The sequence below is a fragment of the Neophocaena asiaeorientalis genome, unplaced genomic scaffold, assembly GCF_003031525.2.
Source record: "Neophocaena asiaeorientalis asiaeorientalis breed wild unplaced genomic scaffold, Neophocaena_asiaeorientalis_V1.1 scaffold33, whole genome shotgun sequence".
In the NCBI taxonomy this organism is placed as follows: Eukaryota; Metazoa; Chordata; class Mammalia; order Artiodactyla; family Phocoenidae; genus Neophocaena; species Neophocaena asiaeorientalis.
Genome location: NW_020171988.1, coordinates 505,155 through 525,906, shown reverse-complemented (window position 1 = coordinate 525,906; position 20,752 = coordinate 505,155). Strand labels below are relative to the sequence as shown.

The 20,752-nt window shown below is 35.7% G+C and overlaps 1 protein-coding gene and 1 non-coding gene across 4 annotated transcripts in view; one reads left to right on the top strand and one right to left on the bottom strand.

Annotated features, from left to right (window-relative positions):
- TBC1D5 (TBC1 domain family member 5) overlaps positions 1 to 20,752 on the bottom strand; it is a 530,340-nt gene that overhangs the window by 247,525 nt on the left and 262,063 nt on the right. For all 3 annotated transcript variants that reach the window (XM_024747581.1, XM_024747573.1, XM_024747583.1), the window contains one exon: positions 14,128 to 14,197. In XM_024747581.1, coding sequence (XP_024603349.1) covers positions 14,128 to 14,197 — 70 coding nt within the window. The remainder of the gene's footprint in view (positions 1 to 14,127; positions 14,198 to 20,752) is intronic.
- On the top strand, positions 12,616 to 12,687 carry TRNAE-UUC (transfer RNA glutamic acid (anticodon UUC)). Its single transcript has one exon. It is a non-coding gene; the product is annotated as a tRNA-Glu (tRNA).

Below are 20,752 nucleotides of genomic sequence, written 5' to 3'. Positions count from 1 at the left end.
TGTTTAAATACTTTCGTAACCTAAAGAATGCAAAAATGACGAGGCAATTCTGGAATAAAAAATTTCTGAATTGTTGTCCCAAATGAGGATACACTAGATATACTTTATATGATGGTTTTACCCGATTTCCTGGCTTTATTTAGACAGGGAACAATGTCTCTGTGGAGCTAACGTAAGAAATCCAGACAGTTAACAATAACTGAGAAGAGTTCATAGACTACACACTACATACTACTACAGTCTAGTACTGAGTATCTCCAATACTTGGTCAAGAGGAGCTACGTTGGCTTTGATAATAAAGTTGCTGAGTGGAGCAGAGGAGGGCTCGTCACCACAGGGAAGGTCAAGAAGTCACAGACGAGCTGGGGGCGGCGGGGTGGAGCAGGAGCTCTCAGAGATGGCCCTGTGGTTTACAAGGTCACCAGTCAACCATCATCATCTCGTCCTTGAGATGTGACTAAAGGAACAGTAGAACAGTAGAGGAACAGTAGACTAGTAGAACAGTAGAACTAAAGGCCAGGTCAAAGGAAGGTGGTCTTTAAGGCAGACAAGATGGGTAGAATACTTGAAGGTGAGGAACCACAGGTGAGAAAACTGCATCTGATGCACAATGGTTTATACAATTTTATAATCCTAAAGTGCATGCCAATATGTGAGGAGATTGCCATATTAATTACGATCATATTTGCTTTATCAAATGCAAAGGGAGAAAGGACACAGTAAATTTTTTAATCTGTATAGAAATATATCAGGGAAAGATTTCTCTTAATGAAAGGGCTGTACCATGATTCCAATATTCCACATAGAAGAGTATGTGCCTTTACACCATTTTAAAGGGGTGGTTTTTAAAATACTATCGAAATAGAACAAGGAACGTCTAACTTAAAAATCAAAGGAAATAGGAGAAGTGTAAATTAGGTATGTCAGCATCAGACTATAAAGTGTGGCACCAGATCTGGGTAAGCTACAACATTAGGACTGCAGGTGCCAAGATCAACCAGATAAACACTGATGTTATCTATAATTACCTCATTTTTAGCTTAAATCACAGGTAATGAGGGAACTCAGAGACTCTAAAAGGCAATTAGAAACTATACTGGCTTTTTTGCTTCCTATATCAGGAATTTTTAAAAACTTACTTTTATTTAAAGCTTTTTTTCCCTCCATAATGAAACATCAGGGCATATTACTTATACATATAAAAACAAAAACAACTCACAAGCCTAAAATGGATTTCTTCATATTTCTAGGTGAAAAATGTTCTCATGTGATGAGGCATCATTGAAACAAAGGCAACTGATAGTTCAGCGTGTGGTGGTGTGTTAAAATTAATTTACAATGATGTTGTGATTCGGGTTTGGATTTAACTGTGAATTGAGAAATCTTGAGCTTCCACGTCAATATTTACAAGGTGGATAACAAGTGAGTTAGCAACAGTTTTGGACTGTCAGATATAATAATCTTTTTTTTTAAATGTATTATTTTCTTCAAAATATAGTGTTTAAGAGCTTCTAAATTCAGGATCATATTAAAAGTACTCAACAAATGTACTTTCAGAAAAGAAATAAGAAAAGCCATGTCACGAGGTTATAAAAAATTAAGCACACAATAAGTCATACTACTAATCAAAGGATCAAACATACAGAAATGAGGTGAGAAAAGGCGTTACAGACAATCGCTACAAAGTTGTCTGAAATGAATGCTTTCTATTCCATGGTTTACTGATGTTTCTTATATAATTAACAAATAGGGGAAATCCCTTTCTTCAAGACACCTCGGTGCAGACCTCCACCTTCTTGGCCCCCCTGTCCCGCCCTCGTTTTCCTTGCTATTGGTGATAACCAGCATGGACTTCATATCTTATTTTCTGTATGATAAAAAATTTACCACACAGTCTATGATGTAAACAATACTGCAATGGAAATACAGAATTGAAAACAAATTATTTTCTAGTCATTTAGAAGAAAGCATTTATTTCCCAAAATCTGATGTCCTAATTAAAAGTCAATCCTGTTTCTTAAACCATGTTTTCCAAGACTGGGTTGACTTGTAGGGAATAACACATATAGAAATACATGTACTTTTGAAATAAATACTTTCTCTTAAAAAGATTTAAGTGGATTATATTTTAACTGAATCCATCATTCATTTGATGACCAGCACTATGCAACAGAACTTCCTAAGATGACAGAAATGTCCTCTATCTGACCATCCAATATGGTAATCACTACTCACACGTGGCTACTCAACAGGTGAAATATGGCTAGTGCAACTGAACGACAGTTGTTTATTGCCTTATTTTAATTAATTTAAACCTAAACTTAGCCCCATGTCACTAGTGGTTCCTATATCGGACAGTGAAACTGTTTTAGGATGATAAACCATTCATATATACATTCCCTTTTAAAGTAACAACTAAAAAGTTTCAAGAGATGTAAAGATAAACATGCACATGATACATACTCATATAGTGTCCCTGGGGAAAGAAGACAGAAATACATTAAAAGCTAGCCTATACAAGTGGTTAAAAAATCAAGATGATTCTATGAGAGACGTAACACAGTATAAAATTCACTCTGGGCTTCCCTGGGGGGGCAGTGGTTGAGAGGCCGCCTGCCGATGCAGGGGACACGAGTTCGTGCCCCGGTCCGGGAAGATCCCACATGCTGCAGAGTGGCTGGGCCCATGAGCCATGGCCGCTGAGCCTGTGCATCCAGAGCACAGCCGCAACGGGAGAGGCCACAACAGTGAGAGGCCCGTGCACCGCAAAAAAAAAAAAAAAAACAATCACTGTAAGTAAAATCAGATACACATGTAAAAGTTTTCTTTTTTCCGTTTTCGTCTCTTAGCTCCCTGCCTCCCACTGTGTTTCTGTCTTCATCACCACTCTCTGCCTCCTGCTTCCTCCCACCTCCCTCTTCACTCACACACACACACTCACACACTCTCACACAACACTCACACACATGCTAACACACAACACACACGCTCACACACACACTAACACACACAAACACACACACACACACACACATACACACATAAAAGTTAGAAAAGCAGATCTTTAGTGATGACAGTGGTACATCTATAAGTTACCAAAAATGATTGATACTGAAAAGAATCATAACTGAGATTTGGACTATGAGCATATTATAACCATACTTGGCAAGAGATTGGCTCAAAGATCCAGGAAATGGTAATTTAAAATGAAGATCAACGGGCCACGTGATCCAATAAACTTTAATTCAAGGTCAATGTGTACTTTATAATTTGTTAGACTAACGTACCTGGGAAAACAACTTTACATGGGCCCCTGGAAAAATAAGGAAATACCCCAACCCCTGGGTGACTAGAAAACATCACTTATTTATAGTTAAAAAGAAAAAGAATGCACTGATTTTAAAAATCCATGCTTGAATACCTAATTTACCCAGCATGATGAAAGGCCAATGTATGCCATTTTCTCAACTCAAAAATGTTGACAGGGGCTTCCCTGGTGGCGCAGTGGTTGAGAGTCCACCTGCCGATGCAGGGGACACGGGTTCGTGCCCCGGTCCGGGAAGATCCCACATGCCATGGAGCGGCTGGGCCCGTGAGCCATGGCCGCTGAGCCTGCACGTCCGGAGCCTGTGCTCCGCCACGGGAGAGGCCACAGCAGTGAGAGGCCTGCGTACCGCAAAAAAAAAAAAAAAAAAAAAAAAAAAAAAAAAAATGTTGAGAGTACCAAAACATTTCTAAAACATAAAGGAGTTTTTTTGCAGATGTGATATACATTTGGGGAATGCATGGCTATTTGCTTCTACATTAAATAACTCCACACTGCTTGGCTTTTGGAGTTTTCCATTCTGTTTTTAGTGGCATTTCTCTCATGACCATCGTTTTCAGGCGATCAGCTATCGATTCGTAGAATAATATGTTAGCTTTCAGAAATCCTAAATCTCCACCCCTGTCACTTGCTCACTTTTTCCTTTTTAAAACCAAGACAACAAAGTAAACTCTGAACTGTCATACATTCTAGCCTATTTCAATAACATAAACTATATTAGCCTTTTTTAAGGAAAAAAAATGAGAAATTAGATAAGCACTTTAAGAACTGGAAGGGCTTTCCTGTGACTAAATCTACCTAAATAAACAAACTCTTCGGCTATTTTAACATTTTCCCCATTTCTAACTCTCTGATTACATCCTCCTTGGGTGAAGATATTAGAAATTTGACCTCTAAATAACTGATATGTTACTGCATCTACAAAGAAAAGAGGGGAGATCCCTTTTCTCAACAGTAGACACTGGAGACACTGAAGTGGAGGAATCAGGGTGTGGAGACCCGGTTCCAGCCCACACGCTGCTTCCCACGCAGGCCTGAACACCAGTGGCAGCGGTACTTCTCGCACTGATTTTTTGAAACAGCTGCTCCACATCACAGTGGAAGATGAGTGGTTTTCTCACGACCTCCTTGCCCAAATTAAATTATGCTTCATAAAAAATCCTCTGTTAATATGCAGACATATCCTCCACTGCTGAAATTTTATGTTATTTGAAAGTTCATGTACTTCAAAAGAACCCAAATCTAGTCCTGACTTCATAAAAGACCTTTCGTTACTTTGTTATTTGCTGTTCTGTTAGTTCATACACGTGATAATTCAGATATTCCCAAATGGATGCCACAAAACAATTAATTATACCACCACAGATACCTTTATAATGAACGAGAGCAGGATGTTTTCGTAAAGTTGTTGCGTGGAATGCTACTATAAGATTGAAAATCAGCCCTGGAAGAAAATTTTCATTTTTTCTACAGAACTTTTAAAAATACTACAATTAGGAATGGTACCTAGAGAGACAGAGGCAGGAAAACGGGCTCCTTCTCTAGGGAGCAGACTCCATCAGCAGCTCAGGGGCAGCAGGAGAAATGGGGGTGGAAGCAGTGTTCAAAATGCCAAACAGACCACTCTGGCTCTCTTTATTTATCCTACCCCCTCCATCCTACCCCAGATCTCTCAGGTGGGAATAAATGAGGTCAGAATTCAAAGGAGAGACTCAGGCTCTGGGCGTGGCCCTGTGGTGCCTGTGGAGGAGGGATGGGCAAGCAAAGGACAGGCGTTACTCTGGAGATTATAAATTTATTCTTGTGAACCGAACAAGATCCAAACTACCAGAGCTCTGTGCCTGATTCAGTGACAGTGGGGCTCTACCACTCAAGGGAGCTTTAAGATCTAGAAGCATGTGAAAAACTGGAGTGAGAGTTAAGAGATGGTGTGCAACTATTCTGCTTTGCTTCAGATGGGTTCAGAGACTTGGTCATGTCATCCAAATTATTTTTCTAATCTGAACAAGTAGCTGGAAATACAATCTTTGAAACTCCTTGAGAATATGTCAACCAGACTAAACTACTTCTATATCTGTCTCAGAAAAGTGCCTCTATAATCCTGGAATGAAAACTAGGTCCATACGTTCAGATGATACTAGGACATCTTTTTAATTTTCAAATATTCTCTCATTACCAGGCTAATTTTATTCCATAGCTGGTTTATTGATTTCTCCCTTATTTCTAGGCACATAATATTCACTCTCATTTGTAACATTATCAACTATTTCATGTAATTTTGTGCAATGTAAAGATTCACATTTTCAACTCCCAGTTAAAAATTTTGATCACTGATTTAGATATACCAAACATCTATGATATACTGAAATCTAGTGTCAAAATAGCAGTTCCTGCAAAGTAACAATGTCACCATAATGAAACAGTTATATGTAAATACCCATGTTGTATGAGTTTGTCACTGACAAGTACAAGGCCAACCGAATCTACCCATTCTGAGTGCTCCAGACCCCCGAAGAATGCATTGCTGCAGTAGAAAATGAAGAATGTCTTTGTTCATATTGTTCACCTCACGGAAAACTCCTGTTCATCTACTTTGTCTAGCAAGCATATTCTTCCTCCCAACCACAACCCACCCTCAATATTAACTAGCCCGTCTGGTATTCCCCTAGTTCTTGGTGAAATGCCCCCACAATGACACCGGTCCTCATGTATGCTAGTTGCTTCCATGTCTGTCTCCCCTCCTAGATCACGAGGGCACCAAGAGCAGGGTTTTGTTTTAACCTTTGTCTAGCACACTGGCTGGGCTGTAATGGATGCAGAATAACGATCTGCAGAATGAATGAAGATACGTTAGGTCTCATGACGAACAACAACAAACTTCCATATAAATTTGGGTTGGCCAAAAAGTTCGTTTGGGTTTTTCCATACGCCGGAATGGAAATGGATGTTTATATATATAAACAAATGTCACAAAAGCACTTTTGAAAGCTCTGGATTAATAATAAATGAAAAAATAGGATTATTAACCACTGCCACTTTCCCTCAAAAGGCAAGGTAATCTGATATAGAAAAGAGACAAATATTAAATACCAATTTTATTAAAATATTCTATGTAAATTTCACCCTTAAACTATATCTTTGAGACATATAGATTGTCCCTCAAATCAAACATCAGAAATTTACTGCCACTTTAAAACTATATAGAAGTTTAAAATACTTCCCTGGTGGCACAGTGGTTAAGAATCCGCCTGCCAAGGCAGGGGACACGGGCTCGATCCCTGGTCCAGGAAGATCCCACATGCCAAGGAGCAACTAAGCCCTTGCGCCAGAGCTACTGAGCCCGCGTGCCTAGAGCCCGTGCCCCGCAACAAAGAGTAGCCCCCGCTCGCTGCAACTAGAGAAAACCTACACGCAGCAACGAAGACCCAACACAGTCAAAAATAAATAAAATGAGTAAATTTAAAACACTTTTCTGAGATGAAGGCCAACTTTGTTAGGTGAAAAAGTTGATTAAAACTTAAAGGATGTTTTAGAAAAGACAGAGAAAAGAAAGAAACTAGTATTGTTACTCACTATGTGTTAGGTGACTGGTCCAGCAGCTCTACACATTTGTGTAGAACTCTACAACTCTACAACTCTGTGATACAGGAGCTGTTAATACTCCAGCTTCACAAATGAAGTAATTAGGAATCAGGGAGGTTAATTACCTTGCCTAAGATCACACAGTCAGTAAGTGCTGGAGCTAAGATGTAAACTTTATTCTGTCTTATTTCTATCTGTGTAGTTTTTCTAAACTGTTTCCCTAAATTATGTATTTATTCTTAAGAACTTAAAGAGTCAGTGTCATATAATTATATAGATTCTCAGCAAAATACAGGCATCCCATCAAAGTGAGGAAAGCAACTTTCTAAGAATCAGGAAAGAAACCCTAATTCTAGGTCCTCCTCTTTCATCTATTTACTAAGCTATGTCCTGGAAAAATAATTTAAAAGGCAAGGCCTCAGGAACTTAAGATGAGTGGGTGGAGAAGGAGTGGGATGGGGAATTCAGTTTGGTCTTGATTATCTTTAGTATGTGTTATGGACTGAATGTGGCCCCCACAGATTCATGTTCTGAATCCTGACACCCAATGTGACAGCGTTTGGGGGTGGGGCCTTTCGGAGGTGAGTAAGTCATCAGGGCTGAGCTCTAATGAATGAAATTAGTGCCTTTACAAAAGAGGCTCCCAGAGATCTTTCCTGCCCCTACAGCCAAGTGAGAACGCAGTGAAAAGACTCCGTCTATGAACCCGGAAGTGGGCTCCATCAAACACCAAATCTACCAGCATCTTAATCTTGAACTTCCCAGACTCTAAATTGTGAGAAATAAATTTCTGTTGTTTATAAGCTACCTAGTCTCTGGTAATTTGTTATAGCATCCCAAACAAACTAATACAGTATAACTTTCAATAATTAAATTGTTTCTATAAATCCGTATTCCTAAAAATAATATATTAACAAATTTATATCATTCTAAGAGCATAACCAGAACCTAGATTTCTAATTTTAAATCCAAAGTATGCTTTTGCCCTATTATCTCTAATATTTTGAATCACTGCTTCATTGTCATTTCAAGAGACATATGACCCTCTTACACACAAATCGGGGTGAGGAGGAAGGTACTATACCAACAATAAATGTAAATGATGTAAGGATATTTCCCACATCCTCCCAAATTATTAATTACATGTAAATAGGATACATAAACGTCTTTTGTGATAAAACTTGAAGCCTAATTTTAAAAATTTCTTCACTGACTAAAGAAAGTTCAAATTAATGGTTTTCTTCCTTATTCAGAAAAAGACAACTTTTAAATTCAAAAAGCTAAACCAACTATGATTTTTTTTAAACTTTTAACCAACTTAAACAGCCTTTGACTCTGTGGGCTACAGAATACACCACACTGAGAAAGGGAGGCAACTGTGGAAACTCTGATCAATATCAAGAAATAAGAGAAAAACAAATACCATATGCTAACACATGTATATGGAATCTAAAAAAAAAAATTGGTTCTAATGAACCTAGGCGCAGGACAGGAATAAAGACGCAGACATAGAGAATGGACTTGAGGACACGGGGAGGGGGAAGGGTAAGCTGGGACGAACTGAAAGAGTGGCATGGACATATATACACTACCAAGTGTAAAACAGATAGCTAGTGGGAAGCAGCCGCATAGCACGGGGAGATCAGCTCGGTGCTTTGTGACCACCTAGAGGGATGGGATAGGGAAGGTGGGAGGGAGATGCAAGAGGGAGGAGATACGGGGATATATGTATATGTATACGTATAGCTGATTCACTTTGTTATACAGCAGAAACTAACACACCATTGTAAGGCAATTATACTCCAATAAAGACGTTAATATATATATACGTGTGTATATATATATATATATATATCAAGAAATAATGCCATCGGTACTGTAGTGCCAAGTGGCTTTTTATTTTCTTTCCTTAAAAAGAAAATAAAATATATAAAGGGGAAATTTTTCCCTTATTTCTTCAACAAAATTTCTTTTGAAATATGAAACTTGGTCTTTCTTTAGAGGGAAAAAACTATGAAGCCAAAAAGAATGAATATTTCTTAGTTAAAAAAACAAACAGTGTGTAGTTTATAGTCCTTATTCAAGGGCTACACATTTTTCAAGGCTCAAGTCACCCTGTTATGCCAGCTGTAGGATTTGCTAATTCAAAAGACACACACAAGTATTTTGCAATTCTTTTTTGCATCCAACTACCTTTTTTTTTAATTCAACATCAGGGTTTCTGACTAAATCATTACAAGTTTTGTTGATTGGCTATGACTCATAACTGGACAATCACTGGTTGATATTATTTTGAACTGTCTCTTGGAGTCAGCATTTCATTTAAGGTATTATTTGAAAATTATCCAATTGTCAAAATCCAGAAGATAATACATTTTTACTAATGGTACAGCTTGGGAAAATACACTCAAAAATGGTACCATGTGGGTTTCCCTGGTGGCGCAGTGGCTGAGAGTCCGCCTGCCGATGCAGGGGACACGGGTTCGTGCGCCGGTCCGGAAAGATCCCACATGCCATGGAGCGGCTGGGCCCGTGAGCCATGGCCGCTGAGCCTGCGCTTCGGGAGCCTGTGCTCTGCAACGGGAGAGGCGGCAACAGTGAGAGGCCCGTGTCCAAAAAAAAAAAAAAAAAAAAAAAAAAAATGGTACCATGTGAAATTAAATTGTAAAAATAATTAGGGTCAGCTAAGATGATTTACCACTGAATACACAGAATCTAGAAAATCAGAGTTAAATAGACAAAATTATTTTAAAATAATCTAAAATGATTTATATTCCATCCTATGCCATTTATACAATGCCAAGATGTTGTCTGAAATTTAAGCAATATTTTGAGTTTCCCAGAGAAACTCAAAATAACTGGTCTGAGTTTTCTCTAAATTGACTCTTAAAACAACAGATTTTAACATGAATTTGTGGCTACATAAACACAGCCTAACTCTTTCAAAAATGAAGTTATTTTTATACTGGTAATTATAACATTATACTTTTAAAAGCTTTACACTGACTCAAAAAACCATACAGACTTCCAGTGAACTTTTGCAGAATATCATAATTTGATCAATCAAGATATTTAAAAACATAGGGTAAAAAAGGGAAAATTTAAAAATGCTCACCTTCAATTTATTTCATAGGTCACTGTTATACCATCTAATAAGATAATTAAAAACATGCAAGCAGCTGGTACTACAGCTAAACAGATTAATGTAATAGTCTGTAGTCATATGTGCTGGCAAGGGGCTCGCCTCTTTGGAGAGGAGAAGGTCAGCTGCCCTTGGGAAGAGGAGGGGGGATGGGGAGAGAACGCTCCTACCATGTGGCCCTGTGCTACAGTCACTAAGTTAAACATCTACTGCAAACTGTTCATCGGCAAACTACTTCTCTGCTCTCATACCCTCAGTTTGAAAGGGTCTCAGTTTTAATGGTGAAATAAGAAACAGAGAAAGCTCATTTAATCTAACAGAAAACATTAACACTAGTCTTCAAAAAGCACAAGGTATACTGCATAAACCAGTAATATCTTCTCAATTCTTCTAATCTTTCCATTTTACCACATCACCTGCAAATTAGTTGGGAGAAAAACAATTAAATTTTAACAGAAACTTCCAAAACAAGATCTAGCTATTACCCAGGCACCATATAATCATCATACTGGTGCCTTAGGAGTTAAATGCAGCTATACTCTATCTGAATCAAAGAAGCAAACCACAAGAGACAAATCCAAAGTGAAACCTCCTAGCCTCTGAAAAACAAATCTATGAGCCTTAGGCACATAAAGCTATAGATACGGTCCATTGATTGTAAATTTCAAACTTTGTCAAAATTCCAAAAATCCACCTCTGAATTTATACTCATAATAAAACATCTTCTCCTTATCTCTACTATGTGTACAAATGTGTTATACAAAGGCAACCTGGAATATACAGCAAAGACAGAGTATCAAGCCTCAGGTTAAGCTTGTTCTTAGCCTCCTTTCTGCTAAAAAACAAAAGTTACTTTCCTGTAAGACATTTTGTTTTTAAATCTTCCTTTTGGTGTCTCTACATTAGCGCACGGTAAAAGTATTCTACAATACCAGAAGATTAACAATGATGCCAATGATGAGGATGACATGGACTGGAAGATAAAAGCAGCTAATATTTATTCAGCATCTGCCACACAACATTAGCCCATTAACTCCTTGTAACAAATGTGTTTTATTATCCCCACATTCAAGGTGAGGAAACTGAGCCGAAGACTTGTCCAAAGTCTCCATTTGGAGTCAGGATACGAACCAACTCGCTATGCTTATATATTATTAATAAACAAAAACCAAAACAACAACAACAAAAAAAAGAGACTGTGCCCTCTTATAACTGACCATCTAAGACCACAATAATATAAACAAATAATGGAAAGAATATAGACTTAGGTGGCCAATTCAAGACTGAATTGGAAAGTTAATAAAACCTTGGCACATGCTATAAAAGGGTACACACGTGGAAGATTAAGTGAACAATAAGGCAGCAAAGTTGCCAGTTCACATGAGGTAAGCACAAAGAATTAATAATATTAATGCATGGCTTTGCATTTAGATTTTCAAAAGGCTTTATCTTATACAGTCCTATCTCGATCTTTAAAACAGTTGTGAGAAGGAAGCAGGTCAGACATTATAATGTCCATTCTATAGATAAAAAATTAGAGCTAATCATTATCCCAAGGCACAGCATATATAGCTTGAGTATCCTAGTACTAGGCTGACAGCCAGAATTATCTGCGAAGAAAGGTCAGGATTTCTGAGGTGGTTTAAAACACAAAGGTAGACTTGTTAGGCTAAAGATATTTGACGGTTGGAACATTCCCATTTTTCTAATAACCTATTTCTACTTGCTTTAAAAGAGCTCCGATAGTAATGGAAAAATAATTTTCATTTTCAAAAGTAAATTTTATTGACAATTCTGTTGCCATTTTACTGTGATTCTGCAACAATTCCTAGGTTCTATCAGTTAACCTGATGTGAAAATATACCCTAGAGCTGTGCTTCTATGAATTCTGCATTTAACACAAGTGTCAAATTCACAAGTAAGCTCATTATATTGTAAGAGCTATTGCCTACTCAGTAGCAAAATATTCATCTCACACCTTAAATACTATACTACTATTTAATAACAGCACTGGCCTGCCAACTATTAAAAGCTCATTTTTATACACTGTACTACCTGAGCTTTTTATCTTGCCTTTTTACTTACAACCATAAATTAATATCCTAACATTACAACACTGACAGGCATTGATTAAAACTATATTAGTTAACAACATTAGTATTTACTGTGCAAAGTTGCATTAGGAGTTTATTTTCAAAGTACAATTATCATTCAATCATACTAAGATACTTTAATCTTCAAACTACTCAAGAACAAAATAAACTACCAGATAACACTGTGCCTTCATATTAACAAATTTCTCTTAACTTGCTGTCCATTAGTTACTATAATTAGCTAACTACAAATGTAGGTATGAAGTATGATTCACCAATGAAGTTGATATATACATATGGGTTTTCCTGCCTTTGAAATACATCTTTATTTTCCTTTTGTCTTGGATTTTTTTAAACTGTATTTATATCTAATACTGATATTCCCACCATGGATTTCACACATATTATCATCTTAGCATTCCTCAGTTACATGACAAACATGAATATTTATTTAAATATCTTTTATAGAGAGTTCCCTGGTGGTCTAGTGGTCAGGATTCTGCACTTTCACTGCTGTGGCCCAGGTTCAATCCCTGGTTGGGGAACTGAAATCCTGTAAGCTGTGCAGCACGGCCATAAATAAATATCTTTTTTATTCATCTTTTTTTTTTTTTTTTTGGTGTGATCAACATGTTCAGATAGAGGATTCTACCCATTACTTAATATGTCAAATTCCAAACTTTATATTACACTTCAGCACTAAAAGAAGGTTCTGGAGAACTCCAACATTTATAAGGTGGGATGGGTACAGAGAAAATATAATGACAACACGTGAGCTTTTACTGCTGTTATAATATGCTTCTAGAACACCACGGGAACATAAGCCTTCTGTAGTATCTGTGACACTTGAATGACTGATTATTTATAAAGACCCCAACTGGTATAAAATAAAGATGTCAAGCATCTCAATTACCACCTCATTTCTGGAATTCATAAACAAACTGTAAAAACTTTCACAATTACCACACTTTTATTAAGTGCTTCCTGAATATAAGGCCCCTACTCTAGATGTTAACAGCTTGCCTGGGATCTGAAGAAACAAATGACACATTTCCAGCTAGGTATACAGAATATGTGTTCAAGAAAAAGATAAAGATTCTCAGCATAAATTCCATACTTATTATAGAAAAGAAGGAATTATAGCTTAATATTCAAATGAGTTTCCAAGTGTACAGTGGTTCTTGCATATTTTTTATAGCATCAACACACAAGTATCGGAACTTATTAACCATAAGGACAATGTACTCCAATTAAAGTACTTCTTCAAGAATCTGCATTGCTACCTATAATGCCAAAATGTATTATTACTCGATCTCTACTTTTTATTCCCCAAAAGAAAACAACCTAGTTCTTACATCACTTTGGTTCAGTATATGAATTTTCAAATATTACTGGAAATACATTAATCTTTCTTCTTCCTAGGTTTCCCTGTTAAGAAGATACAAAATATATAAACATTTACTCAAGCAAATTCAAGTTATAAAGAGAATATTAACAAATAACTAGATAAGATGCATGTTTCCTTAATTGCTGTATCCTTTTTCAAAATTGTTAATTGAGACGTAACTGCCCTGTTTGCTGAAGAGCTAAATGGGATGTTAACAAACAGCACTTAACGTAACCACGGATTATATTTTATACTCTCTGAGATGCTCACAGGCAGTACACTCTGTATTAGTAGGAAACTTAAACAAAGGAAGCCTTTAGTACTGTAAGAGATATACTGGAAAAACTAAAACAAAAATGGATTATATTGAAACTTAATACTACATACGCATTCATTCTAACCATCCTACTCTAGGATAACGACAGATATCTACAATAAGTCCATCTACTCAAGAACTAAGAATGTTACATTTTCAATGACTCAATAAGTCTGCAGGACAATTGCATACCACAAATATTCTTCACATTTGTCAGATTTTTTAGAACCCTGTAAGATTAGATATCTTGTAATATTATATATCTATGTATTCATCACCTACCTATAGGAATTAAAAGTTCCATCAGAGTCTAAAGCAGAACTTGTTCTTCTTCCATTTTGATTTGAATCTCCTGGAAAAAAAAATTAAAAATACTGAGATTATGAAACTTGAGTATTCCAGTTGAAAAGCTACTGTGTGACAGCTCCACGCGGTTATTGAGTCAAAACAACAAATATCCTCTTATCCCTCCCCCAAATATCTTTTGTAATCAGAGTCCTTTAAACAAAAAATTCATTTTGATGTTAAAATATAGACTAACACCACCACTCCTAACTTGGATAGGAATACTACAGAAGTAATTGCAAACAGGAACAAATGAAGTATAATACAGCCATCTTCTGCTTATGATTCACAGACAAAAGCAAATTTTATACACCATTTAATCACAAACTAATGCTTATAAACAAAGGGCAACTTTTTATTAGTGTCCTGTCCACTGGCAGAGTCAAAAGAGAGCAGGCAGACAGCAGACATGGAATACCCTCCCCCGGCCCACCTCAGCCCCTGGCCCCCCAGTCCTCCACTCTCTAGGAATCTGGTCTGCAGAGAGCAAGAACAGAAAGCTGAGAGGTGGTGATCAGGAATGCATTCTATAAAGACGCAGACCTACTAGAGAATGGACTTGAGGACACGGGGAGGGGGAAGGGTATGCTGGGATGAAGTGAGAGAGTGGCATGGACATATATACACTACCAAATGTAAAATAGATAGCTAGGGGGAAGCAGCCACATAGCACAGGGAGATCAGCTCAGTGCTTTGTGACCACCTAGAGGGGTGGGATAGGGAGGGGGAGAGGGGGCGAGACGCAAGAGGGAAGAGATATGGAGACATATGTATATGTATAATTGATTCACTCTGTTATACAGCAGAAACTAACACACCATTGTAAAGCAGTTATACTCCAATAAAAATGTTAAAAAAAAAAAAAAAGAATGCATTCTAAGGAGCTTTTAATACATCTTAATAGTCTTCCCCAAACTTTATGTTTTAACTGTGGGCAAAAGTTCAGTAGTTTAAAAAAATAAAAAAACAACAACATCAAAAGGTATTTCTGCCTCATGTAGTAATATCAAACTTTTAGGGAAAAAAACAATTCCTCTCAAGCATATTCATAAAATCAGATTAGAACAAATTCATACCTATCAGTTTAGAGATCATAGAATAAGAATAAATTTGCTAAAGAAGTTTAAACAAATGCTTGCCAATGCCATAATATAAAATATACATTCTTACTCAAAGAAAATTAATTTTAGCTTAAAATTTAAAATATATACTTAAAAGTATAGTTTTTAGGAAACCATAGATACTACTATTAAATATATCATTTATTCTTAGAAACAAATTAAATAGACCAGAATCTGATTACATTTTATACTCCTAATTCCTATAATGCAACTTTCAAACATCAGGTTATATTCACTTTTAAGATATTTAAAGCTTAATAATTTAAATGATTTATTCAATTGTTATTTATACTTTCACTCCACTTTGAACATTCTAAAGTACCATGGGAGATTATCACAGTGGTCCTGGTTAAGTCAAATAGTAATTACAGACCTTTCAGTTTAGAGGCGAGATTATTTTAAATTACTGAATATAGCACTTAAGGTACCATACATATATGATTATGTTGCTCATTAATGGTTATTGAAAGCAAAAGTGTAATTTTAATGATAGCTACCTATTTTTCTTTGCACATTTTATAGCTGACTGACTAGTCAAAAATGTTGGTTCTCTTCAAAATCTTTGCAGCTGCACCCAAAGTGTTTAGAAGAACGAAAATTGGTCTGAGCTCACTTACTGAACTTTTAAGTCTACTCTTTTTTTCAAAATACACTTTCCGGTTTTGGGGGTTTCTTTTCATTAAACAAAAACCCTGAAATGGATTACAGCATTTGAAAATGTTGCCAAATTTTATAGAAGAAAATAATCCAAAACACTTAAATGTTTAAGATCAATCTAGTTGAGTATACTCTGTTAATTCTTTGAAAACATGGGTACCGTAAGATGACTCATGCAACATACTTCATTTGCTTTTTAAAAAAATTAATGGTATTATCATAAATAAACTAAAAAGATTTAAGGAAAATTAGTCTCTCCCTGTCTTGCTAAATGAAAATTTCCTACAACACATGTTATTTAACAGCTTGCAGACATTTCCTGTAAAACGTTCCACAATCAGCACAGAATAACTACATCATACATTTAAAATATAAGCTTTCTTTGTCTTTAAAACTAAAGATTATGATTACTTAAATACATAAAATCTCACCAATGGAATATTTCTTGTCCTCTGCTTATATTTATCATAATAAATATAAAATACTTCGAAGAATTAAGAGATTTTCAGTTTTTTAAACGCCAAAGTTTTGTCACCAAAATACATCACAAAAGTTTTCTTCATTTTATACCTGTATGGAAACGAATATATCACATTAAATGTAACCCTCAAAGGATTGTAATAAGGAAAAACAGCAGCTTTTCTTTCTCTAAAACATATCAAATAAGGAGTACAGTTGTTTCTCACAACAATATTAGAGAAAAGATTTCAGAGTTTGCTATATGGGAAAAAGGCTATAAAGTTTTGAAGTGGGAAAAACTGCTTTGTTCCTTCAATCCTCTAGATGAAATTAATTATAGCAAATGTTTATGAAAACATCTGTTCCTTACAGTTATAAATTCTTAATTTTAGTATGGACGATTCCAGACTCTTACTTTGGAAGGTAACTGTCTGACAATTGAAAGGTTTACCAAGGAACAGACAGAATTTGTAATTCTGGAAAATGGTATATACAGTGTGCTATATCCGGTAGAGATTTTCATTTGTGTGAAACACTTGGAGGGGCTTAAAACTGGTAACCAGGAGAGATCAAAGACAAACAGAAAGGCTCATTTTTCATTTAAGCTGTTATACAACAAAAACATATCTGTATCACAAGAAAAGACCAACTAAGAATTAAAAACAAATGCTACTTTATTATCAACCTAATTTGGAGGTAAGTATAACAAAGTATTAATTTTATCGGGATTTTAGTAAGTCTAATGCCAATACAGCCATGGGAAAGTATATGTAGTGTTCCTCAAAAATAACAACAGAGGGTGCAAGAGAGTTTAATATGATGTTTTTAGTTGCTGTTCTGATTCTTGAACTAAGTTGTCAGGTAGCTGTAACCGTAACAAGGATACATAGGTTGTTTTTAGACATTCCCTCTCTCTCTCTCCCAAACATACAAACACACGCGCACACACACACACACAAAAATACATTTTTAAAGTAATCTCACACAAAGGCCTTTAAAAACCAAGCAGCACAAATACTGAAATATGTTAACAGAGTTCCTTTCATTTGCTTGAAAAGTAATTTAACAATAGAGTAAATTTAAAAAATACAATTGTGACTTTAAAGGTATTCCAATATTTAATGTAAACTAAGCCAGTAAAATAAAATGGATGTGTTTACTGAGTAAATCTTAAATAAATACATAAATTATATACAATATATAACATATGAATTTTGTATGTCGCTATATGCATGTGTAAGATTGTACAACATATATATTTGTAGGAATGGTTCATCAATTATCTGTGACCATTACAGTCTGAAATTTACATAACACATTCATTTCTCATTAATTGGCAAGTAACTGTGAAATGAGTTCATAACATTCAGAATTAAAATAAGTTGGCTGATTTGAAAAGAATATGCTCATAGTTATTGTTTTTAATGAGAGTACAAAGAGCATAGTATTTTCCATTAGTAATCCCTAACATATATGTATCTAACTTATTAAAACAATAATATGTATAACGGTGACTTAAATAGGATAAATTAAATTTGGACTCCTTTTTTAGCTTTTACTGTAGTCATGCTTAGCTAAGAGCATTTACAGTATCTATCTGTGCACTGCTGAAACCATGCTGAACAAAGTTTACAGATTTCCAGAGTGCTTTTTATGCACAAATATCTGCTTTATAAGGGGGGGATGAAGATTTTAAACGAGGCTAGGTTAAAAACAACCAGAATAATGCTATAAGTAAGCACACCTACTCAACTGTGCCTTCTCCAGTTTACATGTAAAAAAGAATCAAGTTTTAGAGGATCACATGGTACTAAGTATGAATTCTGAAAAATATCACAGAAGTTTTAAAAAGGCTGATCTCTGAATTGTTAGAGAAATGTCATCATGTATGTGTGATGAATTATTAATAGTAAGGGGAAAATATTTGGTTCAAACTTAAGTTGAAAGCAAACTTATGGATAGCCACATTTTAGTTGTGATAGGATAATATGACATAAATGAATAGTGTAAACACCTAAAACCTTGTGTGTCTTTTAAATGAATGAGGATTACTACTGAAATGTTTTAGTTAAATCTGAAATCCCATTCAAAGTGAATGATTCAAAAAAATCTATAAATTACGTATATTCATGGCATTGACACAGTTAAGGCAAAGCATAATAACTCAGCATCGTCAATGAAATCAGTAGCTGCAAAGGTTATTACCTCATTTCAGGAATAAGGTAAACAACAGGCTCTGTAGGCTAACTATTTATGCTAAAAATCTAGGACCACTCATTAGGTTTAAGAGCCAGTGCTCAAGTAAATACAGGAAATTTGTTTATTCAATAATTTTCCATTTTCTCTATCACTGTTAATTTATCTATATTCTAATGATTTAACGGCCATATTTAGTTCTCTACATAATATTTTCAAATTATTAACTTACATAATGAAACTCAGATGTAAAACAAATACATAGGAACTATTTTAAATAAATAACATTTCAAGTGCACAATTTTAATTTAAGAAGATAATGCTTGTTATTCTTGTTAAATATTGAACAGAATTCTTTTTAAAAAGAAAGCAGAATGACATCAGCAGAGTGGCAGAAGATACAACTCCAAGTTCTTATCCTCCCACAGAAACGTCGAAAAACTAGAACTGTCGGAACCAACTTTGTAATGACTCTGGAAAATAGTCAAAGATTTACAAGAACCAAGTGAACAATGAGCCAATAAAATGGCAACTGGAAAGCTCTGTGGGGTTTTTACTTGCCTGTTCTACCATCTCCCTAGATCAGCAGCAGTCTTGAAGAAGTAAACTAGTTTCCAGTGTAAGTAAGAAGTAAGCTAGTTCCCAGGAGAATAGTACCTGGTTCTGGAGGGAGCAGAGAAGACCATATTTTCAAAGTATTGTGTAAATCAATTCTAACTTGTTAGGAGCTACCAGAAGAACTGACATAAGATGTTCATCTCTTTTGCATCTAAATAAAAAAAAGGAAAAAAAAAAAGGTGGGCTTTGCTCTTGTACCCACTGCACATCAAATTAAGAGCCAGCAGATGCCTGGGGCAAAAGAATACAATCAAAACATAAAATAGACCAACCACCTAAGGCCTGGGAGAAAAAGCTAGCGAGAGTTTCTTTGAGAAATTAGGACATTCAAAAGCACCTGGGTATGCAGGGGCATGTAGAACACTATGCACATACCCAGGGCAAGATGCATGATGATACAGAAACTGAGAAGACCGTTAAGTTTCCACCTGAAGCTGACCACTAGGAAGAATGCAAGCCTGGCTAAATGATGAAGGACTGCTGCAGCAGAGATAAACTGAAAAGATAAGGAGAGGTTCAGGGTTTTGTTGCTCTTCTTAGCTCCTGGCATTCAGAAAATCTCTGTTAAAATCCTAGCTGAACACAACCTAAGAAATAAAGACTTCAATGACTATGTATGTCAAACAATAAGTCTTTGCAAAAAATAAAAAAATATTTCAGGAGAATAACTAAACAAATGGACTGAAATGGTCTTCAAGAATATAGAAAATAACAAACCCAGGAGAAGGGGAGAATCTCATTTCTGGAGTAACCAATATAATATTTAAATATCAAGTTGTCAAAAACAACAAAATCATGAAGCACACAAAGAAACAGGAAGCATGGATCGTCAAAGGAATGAAAATAAATTGACAGAAACTATCCCTCAGAAATAACTGGATTTACTAGACAAAGATTTTGAAACTGTCTTAAGGATGTTCAAAGAGCAAAAGGAAAACATAGACCAAAAAAGGAAAGAAATCATGTAGAGAATAAATCAACAAAATGACATTAATAGAGAGGCAGAAATAATAAAAGGAAATAGAATTTCTGGAGCTAAAAAATACAATAACTGAATTGAAAAATTCACTAGAGGGGCTCACCCACAGGTGTGAGCAGGCAAAACACAAAAATAACAAAGTTGAACATACGACAATTGAAATTATGGAGTCTGAGGAGCAAAAATAGGAAAAAAGTGAAGAAAAGTGAGCATCCCCTAAGAAACCTGTATGACACCATCACGCACAGCAACATATGCATTATGAAAGTCTGAGAAATAGAAGAAAGACGCAGAAAGAATATTTGAAGAAATAATGGCCAAAAACTTCCCAAATTTGATGTAAGACAAATATCTACAAATCCAAGAAGTTCAATTAACTCTAGGTAGGATTAACTCAGAGACTCACACCAAGACACATTATAAGCAAACTGTTCTAAGACAAAAACAAAGAGAGAATCCTGAAAGATACAACAGAAAAGTACTTTGTCACAACAGAGAATCCTCAGTAAGATTAATAGATGATTTCTCATCA